Source organism: Prinia subflava, chromosome 5 (assembly GCF_021018805.1).
Source record: "Prinia subflava isolate CZ2003 ecotype Zambia chromosome 5, Cam_Psub_1.2, whole genome shotgun sequence".
Classification (NCBI taxonomy): domain Eukaryota; kingdom Metazoa; phylum Chordata; class Aves; order Passeriformes; family Cisticolidae; genus Prinia; species Prinia subflava.
Genome location: NC_086251.1, coordinates 51,833,644 through 51,851,428, shown reverse-complemented (window position 1 = coordinate 51,851,428; position 17,785 = coordinate 51,833,644). Strand labels below are relative to the sequence as shown.

At 48.0% G+C, this 17,785-nt stretch overlaps 1 protein-coding gene across 4 annotated transcripts; it reads right to left on the bottom strand.

Moving 5' to 3' along the window:
- Window positions 1-4,374: 4,374 nt before the first annotated feature.
- SLC25A47 (solute carrier family 25 member 47) lies at window positions 4,375-13,467 on the bottom strand. 4 transcript variants are annotated; one of them, XM_063399368.1, is made up of 6 exons: window positions 12,757-13,181; window positions 7,489-7,532; window positions 7,140-7,211; window positions 6,709-6,891; window positions 5,428-5,698; window positions 4,375-4,675 (listed from the first exon to the last, which is right to left on the bottom strand). In XM_063399368.1, the coding sequence occupies exons 1-6, from the start codon at window positions 12,782-12,784 to the stop codon at window positions 4,389-4,391; spliced, it is 885 nt and encodes a 294-aa protein (XP_063255438.1). In that variant the 5' UTR covers window positions 12,785-13,181; the 3' UTR covers window positions 4,375-4,388. The 4 variants fall into 4 exon arrangements, with proteins under 4 accessions (XP_063255438.1, XP_063255439.1, XP_063255441.1 ...); XM_063399369.1 differs by lacking the exon at window positions 6,709-6,891 and having other exon boundaries at window positions 12,757-13,467; XM_063399371.1 differs by lacking the exons at window positions 6,709-6,891; window positions 7,489-7,532 and having other exon boundaries at window positions 12,757-13,453.
- Between the last annotated feature and the right edge of the window lie 4,318 nt (window positions 13,468-17,785).

Here is a 17,785-nt window from a genome sequence, read left to right as displayed (position 1 = left end):
CAGGAGGTTTAAACTAGGGGTATTTATTTTATTATGTATTCCAGTAAGAAAATATACTTTAAAATACTTCATGTAATATTATCTCCTTTCTTCAAAAGAACTTTAATGTCTTTGCTATGACTTATGGGAGAAGAATCCAAATTTTTAGCTGTTTGTTTTGATCTGAACAGTGCTGAGTGCAAACTCTTAGATCTATCTTGTATAGAAGAGAAAATTGCTAACCCAGTATAGTCTTAGCAAAGGTGGTTTTATTTGATGTAGATAACACAGGTATGTTAACCTGCTTATGTTTGTTCAGGGAACCAGGGAAAAGGCAGAAGTGCAAGGCAAACCTGGGCCTATTGCATGAGTTTCAGACTTGTGCTGGAAATAGCAAGGCTTAGCTTTTGTCTTTTTCTTTACAGTTTGTGTGAGCTGACATTTCTAATCCAATGCCATTGACTTCAGCGCATTAGTGAAAATGTTTCCCAGAGACTGTCTCCATAACCCACAGGCAAAGCATCTCAGTGCCAGCAAGGGCTTAACAATGAGGAGAAAAACTTTTTTTTTTCTAGAAGTGGAGCAATTCTTAGGGGAAAATAGCAGCTTCTTAAATCCAGTAATAAATAAGCTAAGTCTTAATTCCTTCAGACTTTAATGATGACCTTCCTGTTCTTGCAGTCTATTCTTTGTCATCTTTAAGCCATACATAAAAGATAAGCCTTAAATTGACTTTAAAAGTGCTTTTACAAATTTATTATGCAAATATATTGTTTAAAATATATGCTGATTTGTTCTGCTAGATTTATTTCATTAGCTGAGAATTAATTTTGTTCTTCGGCAAAGGGAAATATGCCATGGGAGAAACAGTGCCGTGTTCCGTTCTAGATAAACAGGTGGATTATTTTATAACAATTGAAATATGTTTTGAAAGTTCTAGAAAGGAAAGTGAAAGGATAACTATTTCGTATTTGTTTACTGAACAAGAACTGTTTTCAAGTCCCCTGATGCATTCATACCAACGTGCTTCTGAGATGGTAGTTTCTCAGAGGAGTCGTGGTGAATTCTTGACTCTGTTGTAATTACTGTTCATGTCCCAGAAGTCATTTTAAAGGTCAAGACAAGGCAGTTTCCAAAAACACATTTAAATGTTATCAGGCATTGTTCGTTACATTTTCCTCAGTATGCTCATTTTTTTCATCTCACTATAATAAAAATGTAGATAAAACTCTGCATCAAACTTCTTTTGTTTTACTTTTTTATTATTTTTAAAAAGCCTTAATTTGCCCTTACTCTGGTTTTGACCTCTCGTCCTACCTTTTTAGGTGTTGATTTGTCATCTGATGTAGCTGGTCCTTGTTTTGGAGTACTGAAATGGAGTGTCTTAGAAGCCTTTCCAGGCAGAGTTCAGGCTGCTCCCAGGCTGAGCCAGCACGGCTCAGTTGTCCAGAGATGGCCTGGTCACAAGACTTGGATGTTGCATGTCCCTGTGCACATCAGCCAGCTCTGGGATGGGGCAGGGTCAAGGTTTGGTGTAGGTTTGGTGTAAAACTGGTGCTTAAGTGGAAACTCGGTGCTCACAATTTCTGTGCAAAAGCAGATTCTGAACAGCTTCCCACAACGCTTCCACAATCTCCAAGAGGAGTGCTGAAACCTACTGCATATTCCTGAGCATGGTCAGAGCAAACAGGAGCTGTCAGCAACATAGAACCTGATCCTGAGTGTGTAGCTTTTTTCTAAGAGGTTTTTTCCTCAAGGCCACCAACTTTTTTGCTGAAAGAAATTGTTTATACAACAAGCTGCAGTCCGTATAGCAGAGTAAACCTAAACCCAGTATCAGCACAGCGAATGTGGTACCTTCTCTCTGTTAGCTGGCCTTCAGCTAGCTGATTTATCAAAGTAAATAGTTCTGTGATCCTCAGAGTAGCTAAAGGCCAAGATAATACAAATCAGAAAATAAAGCAGTCGTGCTGAAAACCAGAAGCCGAACACCCAGCTTGGGGTGTGTGTAGTGAAGTACATGATATATGTCCTGTCAGTAAACAAAAATCAGTTCAAATGTATGTGCCTGTGTTTACAGTACTCACAGTCAGTTCCTGTACCTTTGCTGTTTGTATCAGCTGCCAGTTCTTCCTCAGGTTGGCACCCACGCAGTGTGTAGATGTTTTTCCTAGTATAGTGTTCTAAACAGGATGGATTGCAAAGCCCTTACCTTCCTGAAATAAGCTGCTTGGAGATAGAATTTGCCTCTCCTGTAGCATTTGTTCAGACCACATGAAAGCCTGCTTATGTGTGGTGCTGAATACCCCCAGGCTTAGAGTTATCAGCCCCTTGCTCTGGCTTCTGCAGTTATTCCCACTCATATTTACAGTTCCTCTGTAATTCCTCTCCCTTGCAATCAGCTGTATTTCAGTTACACCCGCAGGAGGAGACATTTTTAGTTATCTGAGTGCATGAGCACACTGGGAAAGATGAGTTGTTTAATATTCAAACCTTGGGCTGACCGTGGATGGTATCAGTGCTGCCTAACAATAAATGGTTGTTTAGTCTGTTTTGCAGGCATTCTTTCACTGTCTCAGTTCAGAGAACGTAATGCCTGAGAACAAGGTTGGCTGAGAATAACATGGTATAAAGGAGTATGATTCCAAACATCCAGACAGAGATAAATCACCGTCCAGTTAAATTCATCCCTTGTAGAAAGAGGTTAGTAGACTCTTGAGAGGAATTCCAAACCTCAAGGACATAATTAAATCTTCTGTTTTAAGGACTTTCTGACTAAAGGAAGTTTGGTGTTGACACCCATATCTGTCACCAGGTAGGTTGCTGAGGCCATAAGCATTTTGGAAAGAATTCAGTTCAGTGTTGGGTCTTTCATTTCACCCCCCTTGAGGTGACATAGTGTGCACCAGCCTGGCCCCTTCACACTGCTCTTGGATCAGCTGCAGGAGCTGGGTAGACCCTTGAAACAATTCAGGTGCTTGTTTGATATGATAGCATGGCTGTGGACATGTTTGAAGAGCCAGTTGAAGGCTTGGATTTCAGGGGGAGTTGTGGAGCTTTTTAGTGGTCTCTCTGGGGTATAAGAGGTTCCCTTTATTCTTATGTCTAGGAGCACTTGAATTCTTTAAACCTGTAGTTCTTTCTGCATGTGCAAGGCAGCTGACAAGTCCTGTCTGCTGCAAAACTGCAGTCAGTATAGTACAACTTTTAAAATACAGTATTCCCCCTTCCCTCCAATAATGTATTTTTAGCAGAATATGAGAGGTTAGATCCAGAATGCTTCAAGTGTCATCATCCAGGGATTAAACCAGATGTATATATGTGGCCCTTGAGGCAGGAGGAGCAAACTAACATTTCTGGATTTAGGGATTTTTCCTTCTGAAGCAACAGTATGGGCATTGGTTTTTCAAGTGACTTTTTCATAGAAAAAAAAAAAAGTAGGAAAAAGTAATGAAAAATAGTAGTAGGAAGATGAGAAAGAAGTAATAGAAAAGTCTGAAATTCTTTCAAAATGCACCTTTGGCTGCTCCCAACAGCACCATTTAAAGGGAGAAGAGTATGCACTTTCACAGGCTGGAAATCTTGACTATGCTCTACAACTTTGCAACTCTCTGACTTCCCTGACCCCGCCAGCACACAGATTTTGTGGCAGCCTTTCCTTCGAGGAGCAAAGAGGCTTTGCATCCATCCCTGCGCTCGCTGCAGGAGGAGAGCAGATTGCTTCCAAAGCTGTGCCAGGCTGGGAGAGCCGAGAGGCTGAGGCTGTGCAGGCTCGGGGGAATCACGGTCCTGCCGCCAGAGCATCAGCGCAGTTCTGTAAACAGGCCGTGCCTGCCACTCATTAAAGAGCGGCGGGGAAAGAAAGGACATTCCTGCTTCGGCTGCTGCCAAGGGGATATAATTGGAGAGTGCTTTGGGGAAATTACTGCTGGGAAAGGGAAGCTGCAGCCTGAAGCACAAATATGTGAGTGACTCGGTGAATGCAATGCAGGCACAGCGTGTAAAGAGCAGGGGCTGGAGAGTGTTAAATATTACACAAACTCCCCCCGGCTCTTCCTTTGGTTGTGAGGATCATTTTCTGTGCCAGTAGAAAGAAAAAAAAAATTACTTGATTTACCAAAACCCCATATCAGACAAACAACTTATTACAACATAAAAATTTGCAAATGTTTCAAGGGCCTAAGGAGCAGCTACAGTTTAAATACCTTAATGAGATAAAAGGGAGGTTTTATATGAAGCCAAGGCTCCCTGATGAGTTTGTAATCCTATAAGAATAAAACAAAGCCATCAGGCGTAAGCTTTGGGCTGAAATGTCCATGCTTCTTATGCTGTTCATCAATTCAACAGTGGTTTGTGGATGCTGTCTTACTAAAAAAAAAAAAAGTACACTTTGGACAGAGTGGAACAAGCTATTTTTTGTTTATATAATGCTCTGTAAATCTCAGTACACCTTCATACGTTACAAAGACTACCATGTTCACGGGAAAGGCACGAACGCAGTTTAAACCCAGTCCTTTGAAAAGCACCTTTGCCCCCTCCTTCCTCACACTTTCCCTCACACAATGGACCAGGCCTTTGTACTTGTGCTGCTCCGATTCATCTGTTTGCATGCGTGATTTGATGACATCCATGGGGGTAGCAAATCCCCAGGCCAGGACTCCAGCAAAGCCACCAGAAAGCAGCACAACGAGGAAACCTGCAGGAGAGAGTGAAGGGAGAAGGGCAGCTCACTTGTGTCTCCTTCAGCTACAGCCATCTCAGATTTGACAACAAACTTTGGTAACTTCCATGCTTTTCGGGAGTTGTTTTGTGCAGCTCTTGCAGTTGCATGTTTCCAGTGATCTCAGAGAACTCTTGCACACGTGACACTTTGAACACCATGTGAACTAGATGTGGTACAGCCTGAGAGCACTCACACCCTCTTCAGATGGATCTAATTTTTATAATTCTCAGGGAGATGCTCTTTTGCTGAATCTTACCTATTCAATCTTTTCTCAAAGTGGATAGTTGCTTTTGCTTTTTGGAGCCAAATCACAACTAGGAATTTGAAGTGTCTTTACCTTCTCTGCCTGGACTTCACATTCAAGACCCTTGTCTGAGCTCCATGATGGCTCCCAGGAGCTTTGTCCATGTTTAATTTCTCATTATCCTCTTTTCACATTAACAGGATTTCATATCCACTCGAGGCACCAGTGTGTGGTAAAAACCTCCCCTGCAGGAGCAGGAGGAGCTGCTTGGGGACAAGGTGGGGCCAGTGAAGCCCTGTCATGCAGGCTGCTGGCACTGGGCCTGGGGCCAAAACTAGCACACACAGAGCAACCCCTCAGGAGCATCTGGGTGAGGTTTTATAGGTACTGGGTGCTGTTTGCCCAGACCCTGGTTTCCCTCTTAGTGGGGGACTAAATAAGCCATTTTTGCAGGTAATGCCAGATGCTTTCCAACACCTACCTGGTTTATTTCTCGTGTCTGGTGTGAGCCAGTCACACAGAACAGAGTAGGAAAGGAAATATACAGCAGAAGCAGAGCAGTCCCTGCAGAGTAATGCAGAACAGCCCTTGTAGAGACCTCTTAATCCTTCCTCCTTGATGATAACCTTCAGACAGTGCAGAGACCCTCGGTACTTTGGCTCGGAAACAGGCTGATGTGTGATGGAAGGGTGTGGGTTCCTCTGAGTCTGCATCCGAACTTTAGCCACTTCACTGGGGTTTGTCAACACAACCTGCAACACCAGAGAGTGGCACTTTAACCCTCACAGTTAAACGGTGTTCTGATCTCCCTCCTGCAAATCCTTGTCTCCCAGCTTTTCAGGCAATAATATTGTGTGCGAGTTCCAGCAAGCTCCAGCCTCCTCCCCTCTGCCTGTGCTGCTGCACCCAGCAGCAGCAGGACACGTGTGTGAGCTGCACTGGGCAGGGAGGGAGGCAAGGCAGAAACCAACACAGGATATTAAATACCTGTAACTACTTGCTAAACTAGGTGGGTGTGGAGAGGGGGGTGTCCTCAGCATACATCAGGGCTCTTATTTGTATCTGTATTAGAACCAAGACCACCCAGACTATAAAAATTTAGCCCATGTTGAGTCCCTGACTGCTAGGAAACACCTAGAGACCTGACCATGTGCCCTACTCTGTGAGAGGACTGTGAGTAGGCACACATTTGTGCCCAGCGTGCCATCGGCGTGGTGGGATGAGCTCCACCACACTCACAGCACCTGTGGGTGCTCAGCCTCACCTGCCTGTGGGCAGCTGCTCCTGCACCCAGCCTCGGCCCTGTCCGAGGATCCTGCACGTTTGCAGGCAGCCCCATCAGCTCTCAGTGGAGCCCCGAGGAGTTTTCGGCGGCGGCAAGGCAGCGCCGTGCCCTGCCCATTCCTGCAGCGGCGCTTGTGCAGCTGCTGGGAAAGCACCGGCCTGCGCTTTCACTCAGCCATGTCCCTCTTACATAAACCATCGCAGCCCCGTGGGGGGTTTGCTGCCTGTGCTGGTTTTTCTCCCTCGTTCTGCGTTTGCTGCCAAGCCCTGTGTCATTTCCATGGCACGTTCTGAAGCGTTCCGGCGCTCCAGAGTCCGGCTCGGCCACGCCGCGGAGCCGGGCAGCGAGGGGGCGGCGAGGGCAGGGCACGACCCGCCCAGCAAAAACAAACCCTGCAAAAACAAACCCGCCAGGCTCCCCCGCGGCCTCCCGGGCCGAGAGCACATCCCCTGCTTTCCCCGCGGGCTGTTCACCTACCCGGGCGGCGCCGGCAGCGGCTCCGGCCAGCGAGACATCGAGCGGGGCGGGCGGCGCGTCGCGGGCGCCGTGGCGCAGCTGGCACACGGCGCCCAGCGCGCCCCGGTACGTGCCGAAGGACACCGAGGACACCGCCGACACCGCCAGCACCGACGCGCTCACACCCCGGTAAAAGCCCCGCACCTCGGGGAAACACAGCGGAAAGGCGAGCTTTAAGGGTGAATGGCATGGGAAACCATCTGCTCGAAGGCACTGGCTGAGTCAAAACTTATTCCCACCTTACAGCTCGTCAGCAAAGCTAAATTTCACCCCGACCCCTCTCCCTTGTATGCAACCAGTGCCCATCCTCCCCACACTGACAGAGAAAGCTCTGCTGCTCTCAAACAGGGCATCTGCCCCTGCTATCAGCAGCTCTGATGAGAGGCACCTACCTTTTCTGTCCTGTATGTTTCCTGAACACAGTGCCAAAATCCTCTGTAGTGGTTCTCAGTCTGAATTCTCACCTAGGAATACAGGGACAACTTTAAAATGCAGATAATCAGGCTAAAAATAAATAAAACAACAAATGCCATAGCAGCAAACCAGATAATTAACCATAAAATAACATCACCAAGCAGTTTAATTTTTTTGTTGTTGTTGTTAGAGACAAACACAACCAAATACAATGACATATGGAGATGTAATGCAGATTAAGTATTATTTTTTCTGAAAAGGAGTAGGAAAACAAAAGGGCCTCCTTATTTTTGTTCTATAGTCAAGAAATACAGCTCCAACAGGTACCTTTACTGTGTCCAGTGGATAACCCACGGCTGTGCTTAGACCACCTGAAACAGAGAATATGTTGGAGGTGTTTAACAGGACATGTCACCACAGACATTTCACCCATGACAGAAGGGCACTGGGGAACAGCAGGAAACAGCTCCAGAGCCCAGCTGTGCCTGGCACCAGACTTCTCCAGCCCCAGTAATGACGTCTGAGCCAAGAATGAGAAAAATGCAGATTTGTCTGTGTGACCAAGGCTCACTCAGAGGAGGAAACAGAATATGGGAAATTTATCAGGGAGGAACAGCAAGATGGAGCAAGATGGGACAGGGAGAGACACTGAGACCACTGCCCTACGGAACACGAAGGGAGGCTCTTGGGCTGTCTTTGTGTCCCCTCTCAGCTTAGGCACTAAAACATCTTTGGATGCTTTGGACTATGACCAGGCACCCTCATGTGAGGTGCACAGCATCCCCACTCACGCAGGCTGGAGCGGCTTTGGCTTTCAGAGCTCGGCGGGATTTGGGGCAGGGAGGGATTAGCGCTGGGAGTGTCCGGAGGCGGCGGCAGAGCCCGCCCAGCACGGGCAGCTGAGCATCACTGCACAGCCTGCCCAGCCCCCGGGGCCGCGTCAATCCTCCAGCAACACCCACGCTCACTCCTAAGGCCTTAGAATAGCCGCTGGATGTGTATTAATCCTCTGAGACAAAGCTACTGCCTTAACGGCAATGAAGGAGGGCTAAAGAGCTCTAACGAGGATTTCCCTCTGTTGCAATAATAAATAGATCTCACCTCACTGCATTTCTCAGCTCTGAGCTAAGTGTTAGCAGGTAACAAAAGTGCTGACCAGAAAACTTCCCCCAGTACATCACCTGCCAAGCCACCTGAGAGGAAATCAGGGTGCAGAACAATGGAGCTGTGTCTGTGTAAGTTATTTAGACAGAGATCAAGTTCATAGAAATGCTGAATGAGCCCATCAGGCAGCCAGGCAATCAGAGATATGGGGCACATCTGGTTGCTCACCCGTTGAAAACTGCATCTCACTGAGTTCTTCTTTGAAAAAGAAAAATTAAAACCCAAAGTACTTTAAAAAGTGTTAGTTGGTGTGGGCATGTTCTCTTGTGGTTACATGGCTGCTTGAGAGCTCTGCAAAGCTCTCCCATGTTCTGGAGAAAAGCAGCAGCTGCCATTGTGAGTCACCAGGAGACAATCCCAAAGTGCATTACTCAGAGGAAAACAACCAACAGCATCTTTCTGGCAGAAAATTGAAGTTTGTTCTTCAAAAACATCTATCAAATCTGACACCAGACAAACAGCAAGGAAGGGGGGAAAGGGCCTGGATGGAAGAGAGAGGGCCAGGGGGAATACACAGGCCATAACATGATTTGAAGGAGTGATGGCTTTGCTCCAAGCAGAGAGTGACAGTGCACAAAGTCATCTGGGGACACCTGTGCCATCCCAGGCTCCTGGCCATGGGCCAGGGCAAACAGGGACACTGCCAGCCAGGGAAGAGCAGCACAGAGTCACTGCCAGGGTGACAGTGCTGACCTCCCAGCTGCAGCCCCCGGCCCGAGCACCCCACCTCAGCTGGGAGGTTTGGACACATCCCGTCATTTGCAGAATTCCTGAACCTCTGGGGAGATGGGCATGGGCTGACCATGTGCTGGGGCCTCCATGCACAGCTAAGTCCTGGTTAACTCCACTGGATAAGGAAGGTGGGAGCTTTGGCCCATGCAGATCATATACCAAGGATTATTTGGGTCAGTGTTTGACAAGAACTGACCTCCCTTCTGTGGCAATCACCCTGTTCACACGTTAAGATACAAAGACAGCAGCTCAGTAGGTTGCCCAAAACAGATTGTTTCAGCCCTAAAGGCTCCTGATCAGCTTGGTTCCAGTAAGGACCAAACATCTCCACTTGGGAGGAGATCATAAAAGTAAATTTTTCACTGCTCCCAGCAAAGATGTGAGTCCCCTAAACCTCCAGTTAACCCAACCTGACATGAACTGTGCTACTTAGGGGTACAATGCACTCCAAGCAGTTGTCAGAGCTGAGAAGCGCAGCCAAGTCTATCAAAGGCTGAGGAGTGAGGGCTCTGCATGCTGCCACACGATATAAATACCCTGGAACTAATATAGCATGACCCACACATGCCCTGTTTGCACAGCAAAATCAGAGGAGGCCAGCAGTGAACAGTGGGCATACAGGAGAGGGCTCCTGTGGAACTCCTGCTGAGTAACACTACATCAGCTGTGACAAGAAATAAAGAGTAAAACCAGGGGAATTACCTTTTTTTGATTTTATGGGCCATTTTTTATGCCTCCTTTGTCTGAGATATTCCCAGGTATTGAGCAGAGGTTGCAGCATCCTCTACACACACAGAGAGCACAAAATGGATCACTTACAGTCTCTACAAAAGTCAGGTCACACTCAAGGAACTTAAACAAGGAGAGATTCTGGTGGGATGGCAACCACCAGCGAGCCAGTGGCAGCTGTACAGAGCCCACCAGGCTGCAACAGCTCTGAGGTGTTAGCAAACCCTTTGCTGAGACACCCAGGGAGAAGCAGGGATTATTGTCCATGCACTGGATGGGCAGACAGCAACTTTCAAAAGCCTTTTGTTTTGTGCACAGTTGGGAACGTCAGTGCCCCATACCCTAAGCAAGCTGAGCTTCATCCAGTAACATGACCCTGGCAGGAGCTGCTTTAGCTGTAAGAAGGAGACAGCATGTTCCTTCTGTAGGGGGATTATTTTATCTGCCCTTGGACTGCATGCAACCTCCCAGCTGTGGAACAGCCCAGCTGTGCTGCAGACCCCGCTGCTCTGCCACTGCTGGGGGAACCTCGGCTTCGCCTCCCCAAATCTTTACTCCTGACATAAGAGTCAGTCATCCTGCAGCCATCAACAGCCCCAGTCATATATCCCCGTCCCCTGCCATGGCCCAGGCTGCTGCTGTAGCAGGGCTAGAAAATGTGCATGGGATCATAGGAAAACTCAAGTAGGAAGAGACCTCAGGGGCCCCAGTCCAACCTCCTGCTCAATTTTACTGGCCAGGAAGGACTGCAGCCTAAAACATCCAGCCACATTTGCTGGTTATAGAAAGTCTCCACAATCACTAAGCACATGTTCCTCTCATGGTTTTTCTGTCTGGAGCCATAGCAGATCACTTTTTCTTGGGCTGAAGATGCTGAGTTTGTCTCATTGCCACAGAATCCATTGCCCAGAGATGATGCGCAGTACTTGTGCAGCTGCCCGAGGCAGCCAGAGGCTGGAATTCGAATGGGCATGATGTCTGCTGTTTTTAGAGGTGCTTAAGCCATGCTTTCTCCAAGACACTCTGAAAATAGATCTAGGTCACAAGAATGTAATTTACTAAACAGAAACTGGTTTTTTTATGTTGCCTCAACTTGCTTGATGCTCTTTAGCTGGGTTCAAAGACTTCTTAGGAACATGAAAACTGCTTCAGCTCTAGCAAACATAAACCCCAAAACAAGCTTGGCACCAAAATCATCCCAGTTCCTGCAGGATAGATGTCCAGCCCCAGGAGCTGTCCCATCTGAGGGGAAGGATGATGGCCCAGAAGCCCTGCCCAGGCACCTCCCATGTGTCTATGGGCAAGCTCCCACCTCTGTCAGCCAGTGAGAAGTTGCAGTATCCCTCCTAGAAAAGCTCTGAGTTGGACATAGAGGCCAGGATGGAAAATCTTGCTCTCTGACATGCTGAGGTCAGTAAAGAGCCTTACAATAAGCAAAGACTTTCTGGTCCCAGCTAGATCTCCACAGCCTGCATCCCCTCAGGCTGAGCCTGTGCCCAGGACACGCTGGGGAGATTCTTGCTGCATGGCCAGGCAGAACAGGATGCTGGAGCCTGGACAGGGGTCACAGCACAAACCCTGGCTTTGCATGGCAGCCAGGGCAGAAAGCCAAGGCCATGTTCAAACTCTGTTTTCAGCTCTCCATGTTCCCTTGCAAAAGAAGTTTGTCCTTAAGTGACCTATCTCAAACTGTGCTAAAAAAGCAAAGGAGTCCAAGCAACAAATGTAGGCATCTCAGCCCCACCATGAACGTGAAGTCTGAGAGGAGGTTTGGTTAATCCCTCTGGGATGGGCATCCTGCTGCTAGCCCAAAGACAGGGCTTCCTTCTCCACAGGGTGCTCTGAAGTCAGAAGGGAAACAGGAGGAGGAGGACAAGCTATCATCTGGGGCTGGTTTTATCCTCCTCTCCTGTGAAGGGTCTCCAAGGAACACCAACACCCCAAGCATAGGCACAACAGGCACTTCCAGGGCCGGATGCTGCTGAGATGCCAAACCTTGCCCCACTTGCACATGTTGGGTGATGAGCAAGTAATAGGCAGGGTAAGACTCAGCATGGTCCTTCCCAGGACAAACACATCTGCAGGCTGTTCCTGGTGATGGAAAATGCCAAATTCCAGCGAATGTCAAAATGAGACCTGTCATGCTGGCTTGGGCTGGATGTCTCAGCCACCTGGTAGGTTTACCTGGCCTTTCTGTCAGTGACCCAAGGGCTTTTCTCGTGGTATTTATTGGTATATATTTTCTTGCATACTCCTCTAAATCTAACGAGATTTCAGCTAAGAACTGAGACTGATGGGTACATTTTGTCATTTAAAACAAAGATGGGTTTGAGCAGTACATGCTCTAAAAATGTCTACAATTTAATCACACTTCTCTCCTGTTACTTTTTTTATGTACAGCTAACCTACTTTCTCCCAGATCAAAGCCTGCTGCGTAGCTCGCCTGCGCTGAGATCACCATTACCACTGCAAATGCTTCTTAACCTAAGATAATGCAAAGGTCATTCATCCACACATTCTGGATGCAACAAGAACACCATGCTTCCTCCCCTCCTGTCCCACAGATCACATCCTCAGCCCCCCGGAGCCACTATCCCAGCAGCCTGCTGGGACCCCCAGATGCCAGACATGGGAGGGTTTCGCTGTCGGGGCTATACGAGCCGGTTTGTATCTGCACAAAACCTATTACACTCTGTCTCTCCCTATTAGAGTTTTGCCCTGTCCCACTGCCATCAGACAAGAGGAGATTGCAGGCAATGACCTCAGCTGACCAAGCTGCAGCACTGCCTCTCCAGCAGCCCTGTGAGGCTGCTCTGATGACATTTCCCACTTATTAAGGAAGAACGCACTTTTAACAAGTAGCCCCCATCGAAAGATTCTCAGCGCTGCTATTGAGACCTGCTCTTTAGCTGAACAAGAAGGAAACACAGCAATCTGTTTTTGTCAACAAGCTCTAATTCAGGTATTTACCTCCAATGGCCCCCGCAATGAAATCCATCCAGAGTGCGGCTGCCCCTCAATCACCCTGATGAGCTAGGGAGGCAGGAGGGGTGAGGATGCCCGTGCGGTCTTCCCAGAGCCCTGCCGGTCCTGCGGAGACACCGATTTGTGATATCAATCACCTCCCCACAGCCTGCTCTTGCCTCTGGGGGTTGTGAGCCTTGTGCCACTTGATGAATCCGTGCGCTGGCGGCACAGCCGGGACGCTGGAGCTGCTCCAGGAGCACAGTGAATAAGGAATCGCACCGAGCCCTGGAACGCTGCGCCGGAGCCGCTGTGGCCGTGCCCTTTTGCCTGCAGAGTGCCGAGGGGCGGTGACTGGCAGGGCAAGGCTGCCGTGCCGGGGCCATCCCCGGCTGCACTTACAAGCCCCGGAGGACAGCCTTGCACACTTGTTTGCCAGAGGACACTGCTGGCCTGCGCCACGGAGATGCTGCGTTTGAGGCTATTTGCAGGATTCCTCCTCCCCCTATCCCAGCCAACTCTTTCTCCTTCTGAAGGACCACACACCCTTTCCATTAATGAAAATTGCATCTGCCTTTGCCAAGCTATTTTTCTTGACTTTCCTAATGCACAAAGTTGACCGTAAACGTCTCCACAGATCCCCATGGATTATTGCCCACTCATTATGTATATAAATTGTGAACCCCAGAAATTAATCCAACCACATCCAGAGTGTTGGCTTCTGTGTCAGACAGCACCAGCATCATTTCCCCTGCCCCTGGAGCAGCTCTTCTTCATTTCTTGCTCAGATTCCTGACTCCCTTTCCAATGTCAGCTCCTTGTGGGGAGACCTGCTGATCAAGAGCTCAAGGAAATGTCCTGTTTTTGCACAACAGTCCCATTACCAAAGGGTGCCTCATCTGCATGTAGGTTAAGCTTTGCCCAGAGACCCTGGAAACTAAAGTCCTGATGCAATGAAGGGTTTGCCAAGCCGTGACCTGAATCGTACCCCTCTTGTAGAGGCTTTCCTGGGTGAGAGCCAAGGTACATTGGCAGCAAAGGGAAAAGAAAATTTCATGGCTGCTGCCCCCTGGGTCGGCTTTGCAGGGGAGATGAGGACTTTAGTACCCAGTGCCATTTCCTGCTCATTTCCAAGAGCCTACATCTCACTGAAGGATGTGTTTCGGGGCTGCTGTGCCAGTGACATATAGCACAGCTCTGTGTGCTGGCACAGAGTTTCTGGGAATTGAAAATGAAAGGATTTTTATTAACTTGCTTCCTGTGATTTCTTATGCATCCTTCCCCAAATGCTTTCTGTTCTGAAGAAAATAGATTATTCCAGTGTAACCTCATCATGCAAGGACAGCAAAAACTTAAATCCAGAAGTAAAATATTATCTACAGAAGTAGCAATGTAGCTGCAAAACCACACTGGGTTATTTAGTAGCTCTTCCGTGTTGTATCTGGTGTCCGTGCAGGAGTTATTTATGGTTCACCAACAGTCCGTGCATGCCATGTGCAGGGAAATCTCCTGTTGTTTCCTTCTCATCCATCATCCAGTTCTGCTGCTGTCCTTGCAGGACCCCTCCAGCAGCAGACCCAGGTACAGGACCTGTTGTGTCAGTGACACATGGGGACAAGGACACAGTCCCCTGTGGAGGGGCAGCCTGCAAGCACATGGCAGAGGGAGTTTTTCTACACATTGCAGTGACTTGTGCCGTATCAGCAAGAAAATAGAAGCTGAATGGCATTTTGCACTGGCTGACTAAAGCATCAGGGCTAATTTGTATTTTCCATGAAATATCAAAAGACCAAACAAAATTCCTGCTTTCTTTAGCTGAGCTGAGCTCAGAGGGAATCTTCCTCACGAAATCTTATGAGATTGTAAAAAAAAGGCAAAAACAACTAACCCAACCTCTTTCCTTTTGTGAAAGAAAATGAATCCTTTGTTTATTTTTTTAACCTTCATTCACACCAATGCTTCAAGCAAAATGTTGCTTGCTTTATACAGCAGGAATCTGACTCTGTAGCCTTTTGATAATGGTTTTGATAGCCTCAGTGGGGCATACCAGGAGAGGTCAGGTTCTCCATTTGACTGGGATTGCTTTGCAAACAGAGGTGATTCAGAAGGTGTCCATATGAAAGAAGAATGTTTTGGGGCTTGAGCCGTTTCACCTTGCCCCTGAAGGTATCACTGGGACAGGCAGCTCTGGAGGAATGCACACACACAGCTACTTCAGGGGCATCTGCCTCAGCCAGGGCTTAGCAGGGTAACATGAGCCTCAAGCAAACACAGTCGTGACTACAGTACTCTCTGCTGCTGGTGTGTAGTCAGGACTTAGGGGAAAATGGGATCCACTGCCACGCTCAGCCTGGCCACCACGTGATGGCAGCAAGGGAAGAGGCTTCTGGCAGAGCAGCCCCACTCAGGGGTTCAGGTGCTCACACAGAGCCAGCACTGAGGACGGTGTAACCCTGAGTGAAGGAAACCCCACCGGAGGCATGAAGCCTGTGTTACTGCTGGCACTGCAAACAGCACAGAGCGACTCCCTGCTGAGGAGAGGGACCCTCGAGGCAGCAATTCAACTCCCCTTACCAGGAGACACCCAGAGACAGAGCCCTTGAAGTCTCACTCTTCTTCGTACCTTGCTGAAGGAGCTTCCTCCTCCATCCTCTCTTCCCTAGGTTTGAGAGATATACCAGCCTGATTAACTTACCAGAACCAGGTCCCCCAGTGCTACAGGTCAATAGAGACAGTCCAGAAAATCCTTCCCAAAGAAATCTTGAGCTATCAGGCATTTCTCCAAGATGAAATACAAATCATTCCTGTCCCCCTTTGACACAGTGTCCAAGGACTGCAGATCCAGAGATCACTGCTAGTCCGGCTTGCAAATGAACACCATGGTCCACATCTATGCAGGGAGGAGAGAAAGTACCTGGTCCCAGCCTAGGTGATCTCCTCAAAGCAGGCCCTAGGAAATCACCCACAAAATATGTTTTGAGCCTCCACAATGGTGAGCATACCACGAGAAATAACTCACTACTTCTTTCCTCCAGCAGCAAACCATCCAAGAGTTATTTGTTCAAAATAGGCCAATTTCACAGGTGATTTTGAGAAAGCAGAGCATGGAAGGTGCTGTCAGATAAAACCACAGATCTGACTATATGAAGCAATCTGCAGGAAATCATGAAACTGTGAGGAAGAGCCTAATTTTGCACAGTGTGTGATGGATTAAACACTCCATTTGCTTCACAGGAGAAGGCAGCTGTCTGTCCACCCAGGCAGAGAGAACTGCTCCATGGCAAAGTGGCAGAGGGTCTAGGGGACTGGTACAAGGGATGGAGCAAAAGGAAAGGTAGGAAGAGAGTCTGTAGGTAGGGAATCAGTGTCAGATACCATCATGTAGGTGAGACAAAAGAGCAGGGGCCCCCTTTTACTCTCTTCTTCCACAGGACGTTACCAACTCCACCCACCCTGCAAAGCCTGTGCTCTTCTGACTCTGCCATCAGCTGCCAGCTCATCCAGCCAGGTTTGCTGAGAAAATGTTCCTTCCTCATCTCCTGCCATAGCATGCTGCATTTTCTATCCCACCTACAGTGTGCAATGCCACACTCACATGCACATCCATTAATTCCTGACCAGTTTATTTTGGAAAAATCCTTGACTGGAGAGGCTGTTCAAACAGCGTTACCCCGCTACGTCACGGGGCTGTTTGCACATTGCAGAACAGGAAAGGGTGAACCAGCAGTGCTGAGCTGGCAGGGCCTGGCACTTGGCTTGCGTGGTGGGGGTGGAATGGGGGGTGGAACCTCCTGGCTCCAGCTGTGTTATGGATTTTCAAATCAAAGTGGCTCATTGTCCTCTATCCCAGGTACTAAAGAAAAACCAATCATTCCAAGGACTCAAGAACTCACAGCAGGAATCTCACAGCAAAACAGACAGAAGCAGTAAGGAAACCACTCTGAGCACTGGCATCTGCATCAAGTATAAATGATATGTGATTTCACCTCTGGAAAGCTGAAATGAGGTTGAAATGTTTCTACACACATTCGCAAAGGGAGGAAAATAGCACATTTCCAAGAAGACTGAAGGTGATTGCACTAATTTAAGAAGTCACAGATTTTCTGGCTTTGGGCAAGTCATTCAGTCTCCCTGTGCCTAATCTTCTCATCAGCATAACTGGTGTGTTCACTACCATGAAGACAGTGCAAGGATCCAGAAACTTCTCAGAGAGCCACAAATCTCTGTCCAGGAGTAAATAATGGGAAAAGGTGGAAGTAAACAATATTAGCACCTATCCTACAAAAACAGCCTTGTGAAATTATGTATGTATTGAAATTTCAAAGTGTTACATATATCTTTCCCCAGAATCATAGAATCACACAGTCATAGAATGGTTTGAGTTGCAAGGAATTTTAAAGATCACCTGGTTCCAACCCTCCTGCTGTGGACAAGGACACCTTACACTAGACCAAGTTGACCAGGGCTCCATCCAGCCTGGCCTTGAACACTTCCAGAGATGGGGCAGCCACAACTTCTCTGAGCAACCTGTGCCAGTGCCTCATCACCCTCACAGAAAGAACGTCATCCTAATCTGAACCTACTCTCTTTCGGTTTGAATCCATTCCCCTATGACCTGCTGCCACGTGTCCCTGTAAAAAGCCCCTCTCCCTCCTTCTTGCAGGCTCTCTGCAGCTCCTGGAAGGCCCTGATTACATCACCCTGAGCTGCACAGAAAGAAAGAGGAAGTTCAACAGTGCACCACTGCAGCAAGCTCTCAGAAAGGATTTTATGCCAGCCTACACTGTTTGCTCTGCAGAGGAACTCCTTGCTTTGATGGAGGGAGGGGATATCAGGACTGTTATTGACTTTCTGACTGCTTTTTGAGCTGCTTTCCAACCCCTTGCACATTTTCTGTGCTTTAAGGAACAGAAGATGTAGTCAATGACTTGGCAGCAGGCTTGGAGAGCCAGGAGCAGAGGGAGGCACTCACCTTCCTGGCCTGCTTTTCCCAACCACCAAGCAATAAAGAACTTTATTTCCTGATGATGTTAAT

Coding starts and splice junctions, on each gene's coding strand:
- SLC25A47 (XM_063399368.1), bottom strand. CDS start 12,784: ATGGATTTCATTGCGGGGGCCATTGGAG. Junction 7,212..7,488: donor ATCCACTGGACACAGTAAAG/GTACCTGTTGGA, acceptor CTGTATTCCTAG/GTGAGAATTCAGACTGAGAA. Junction 6,892..7,139: donor AAACATACAGGACAGAAAAG/GTAGGTGCCTCT, acceptor TGTTTCCCCGAG/GTGCGGGGCTTTTACCGGGG.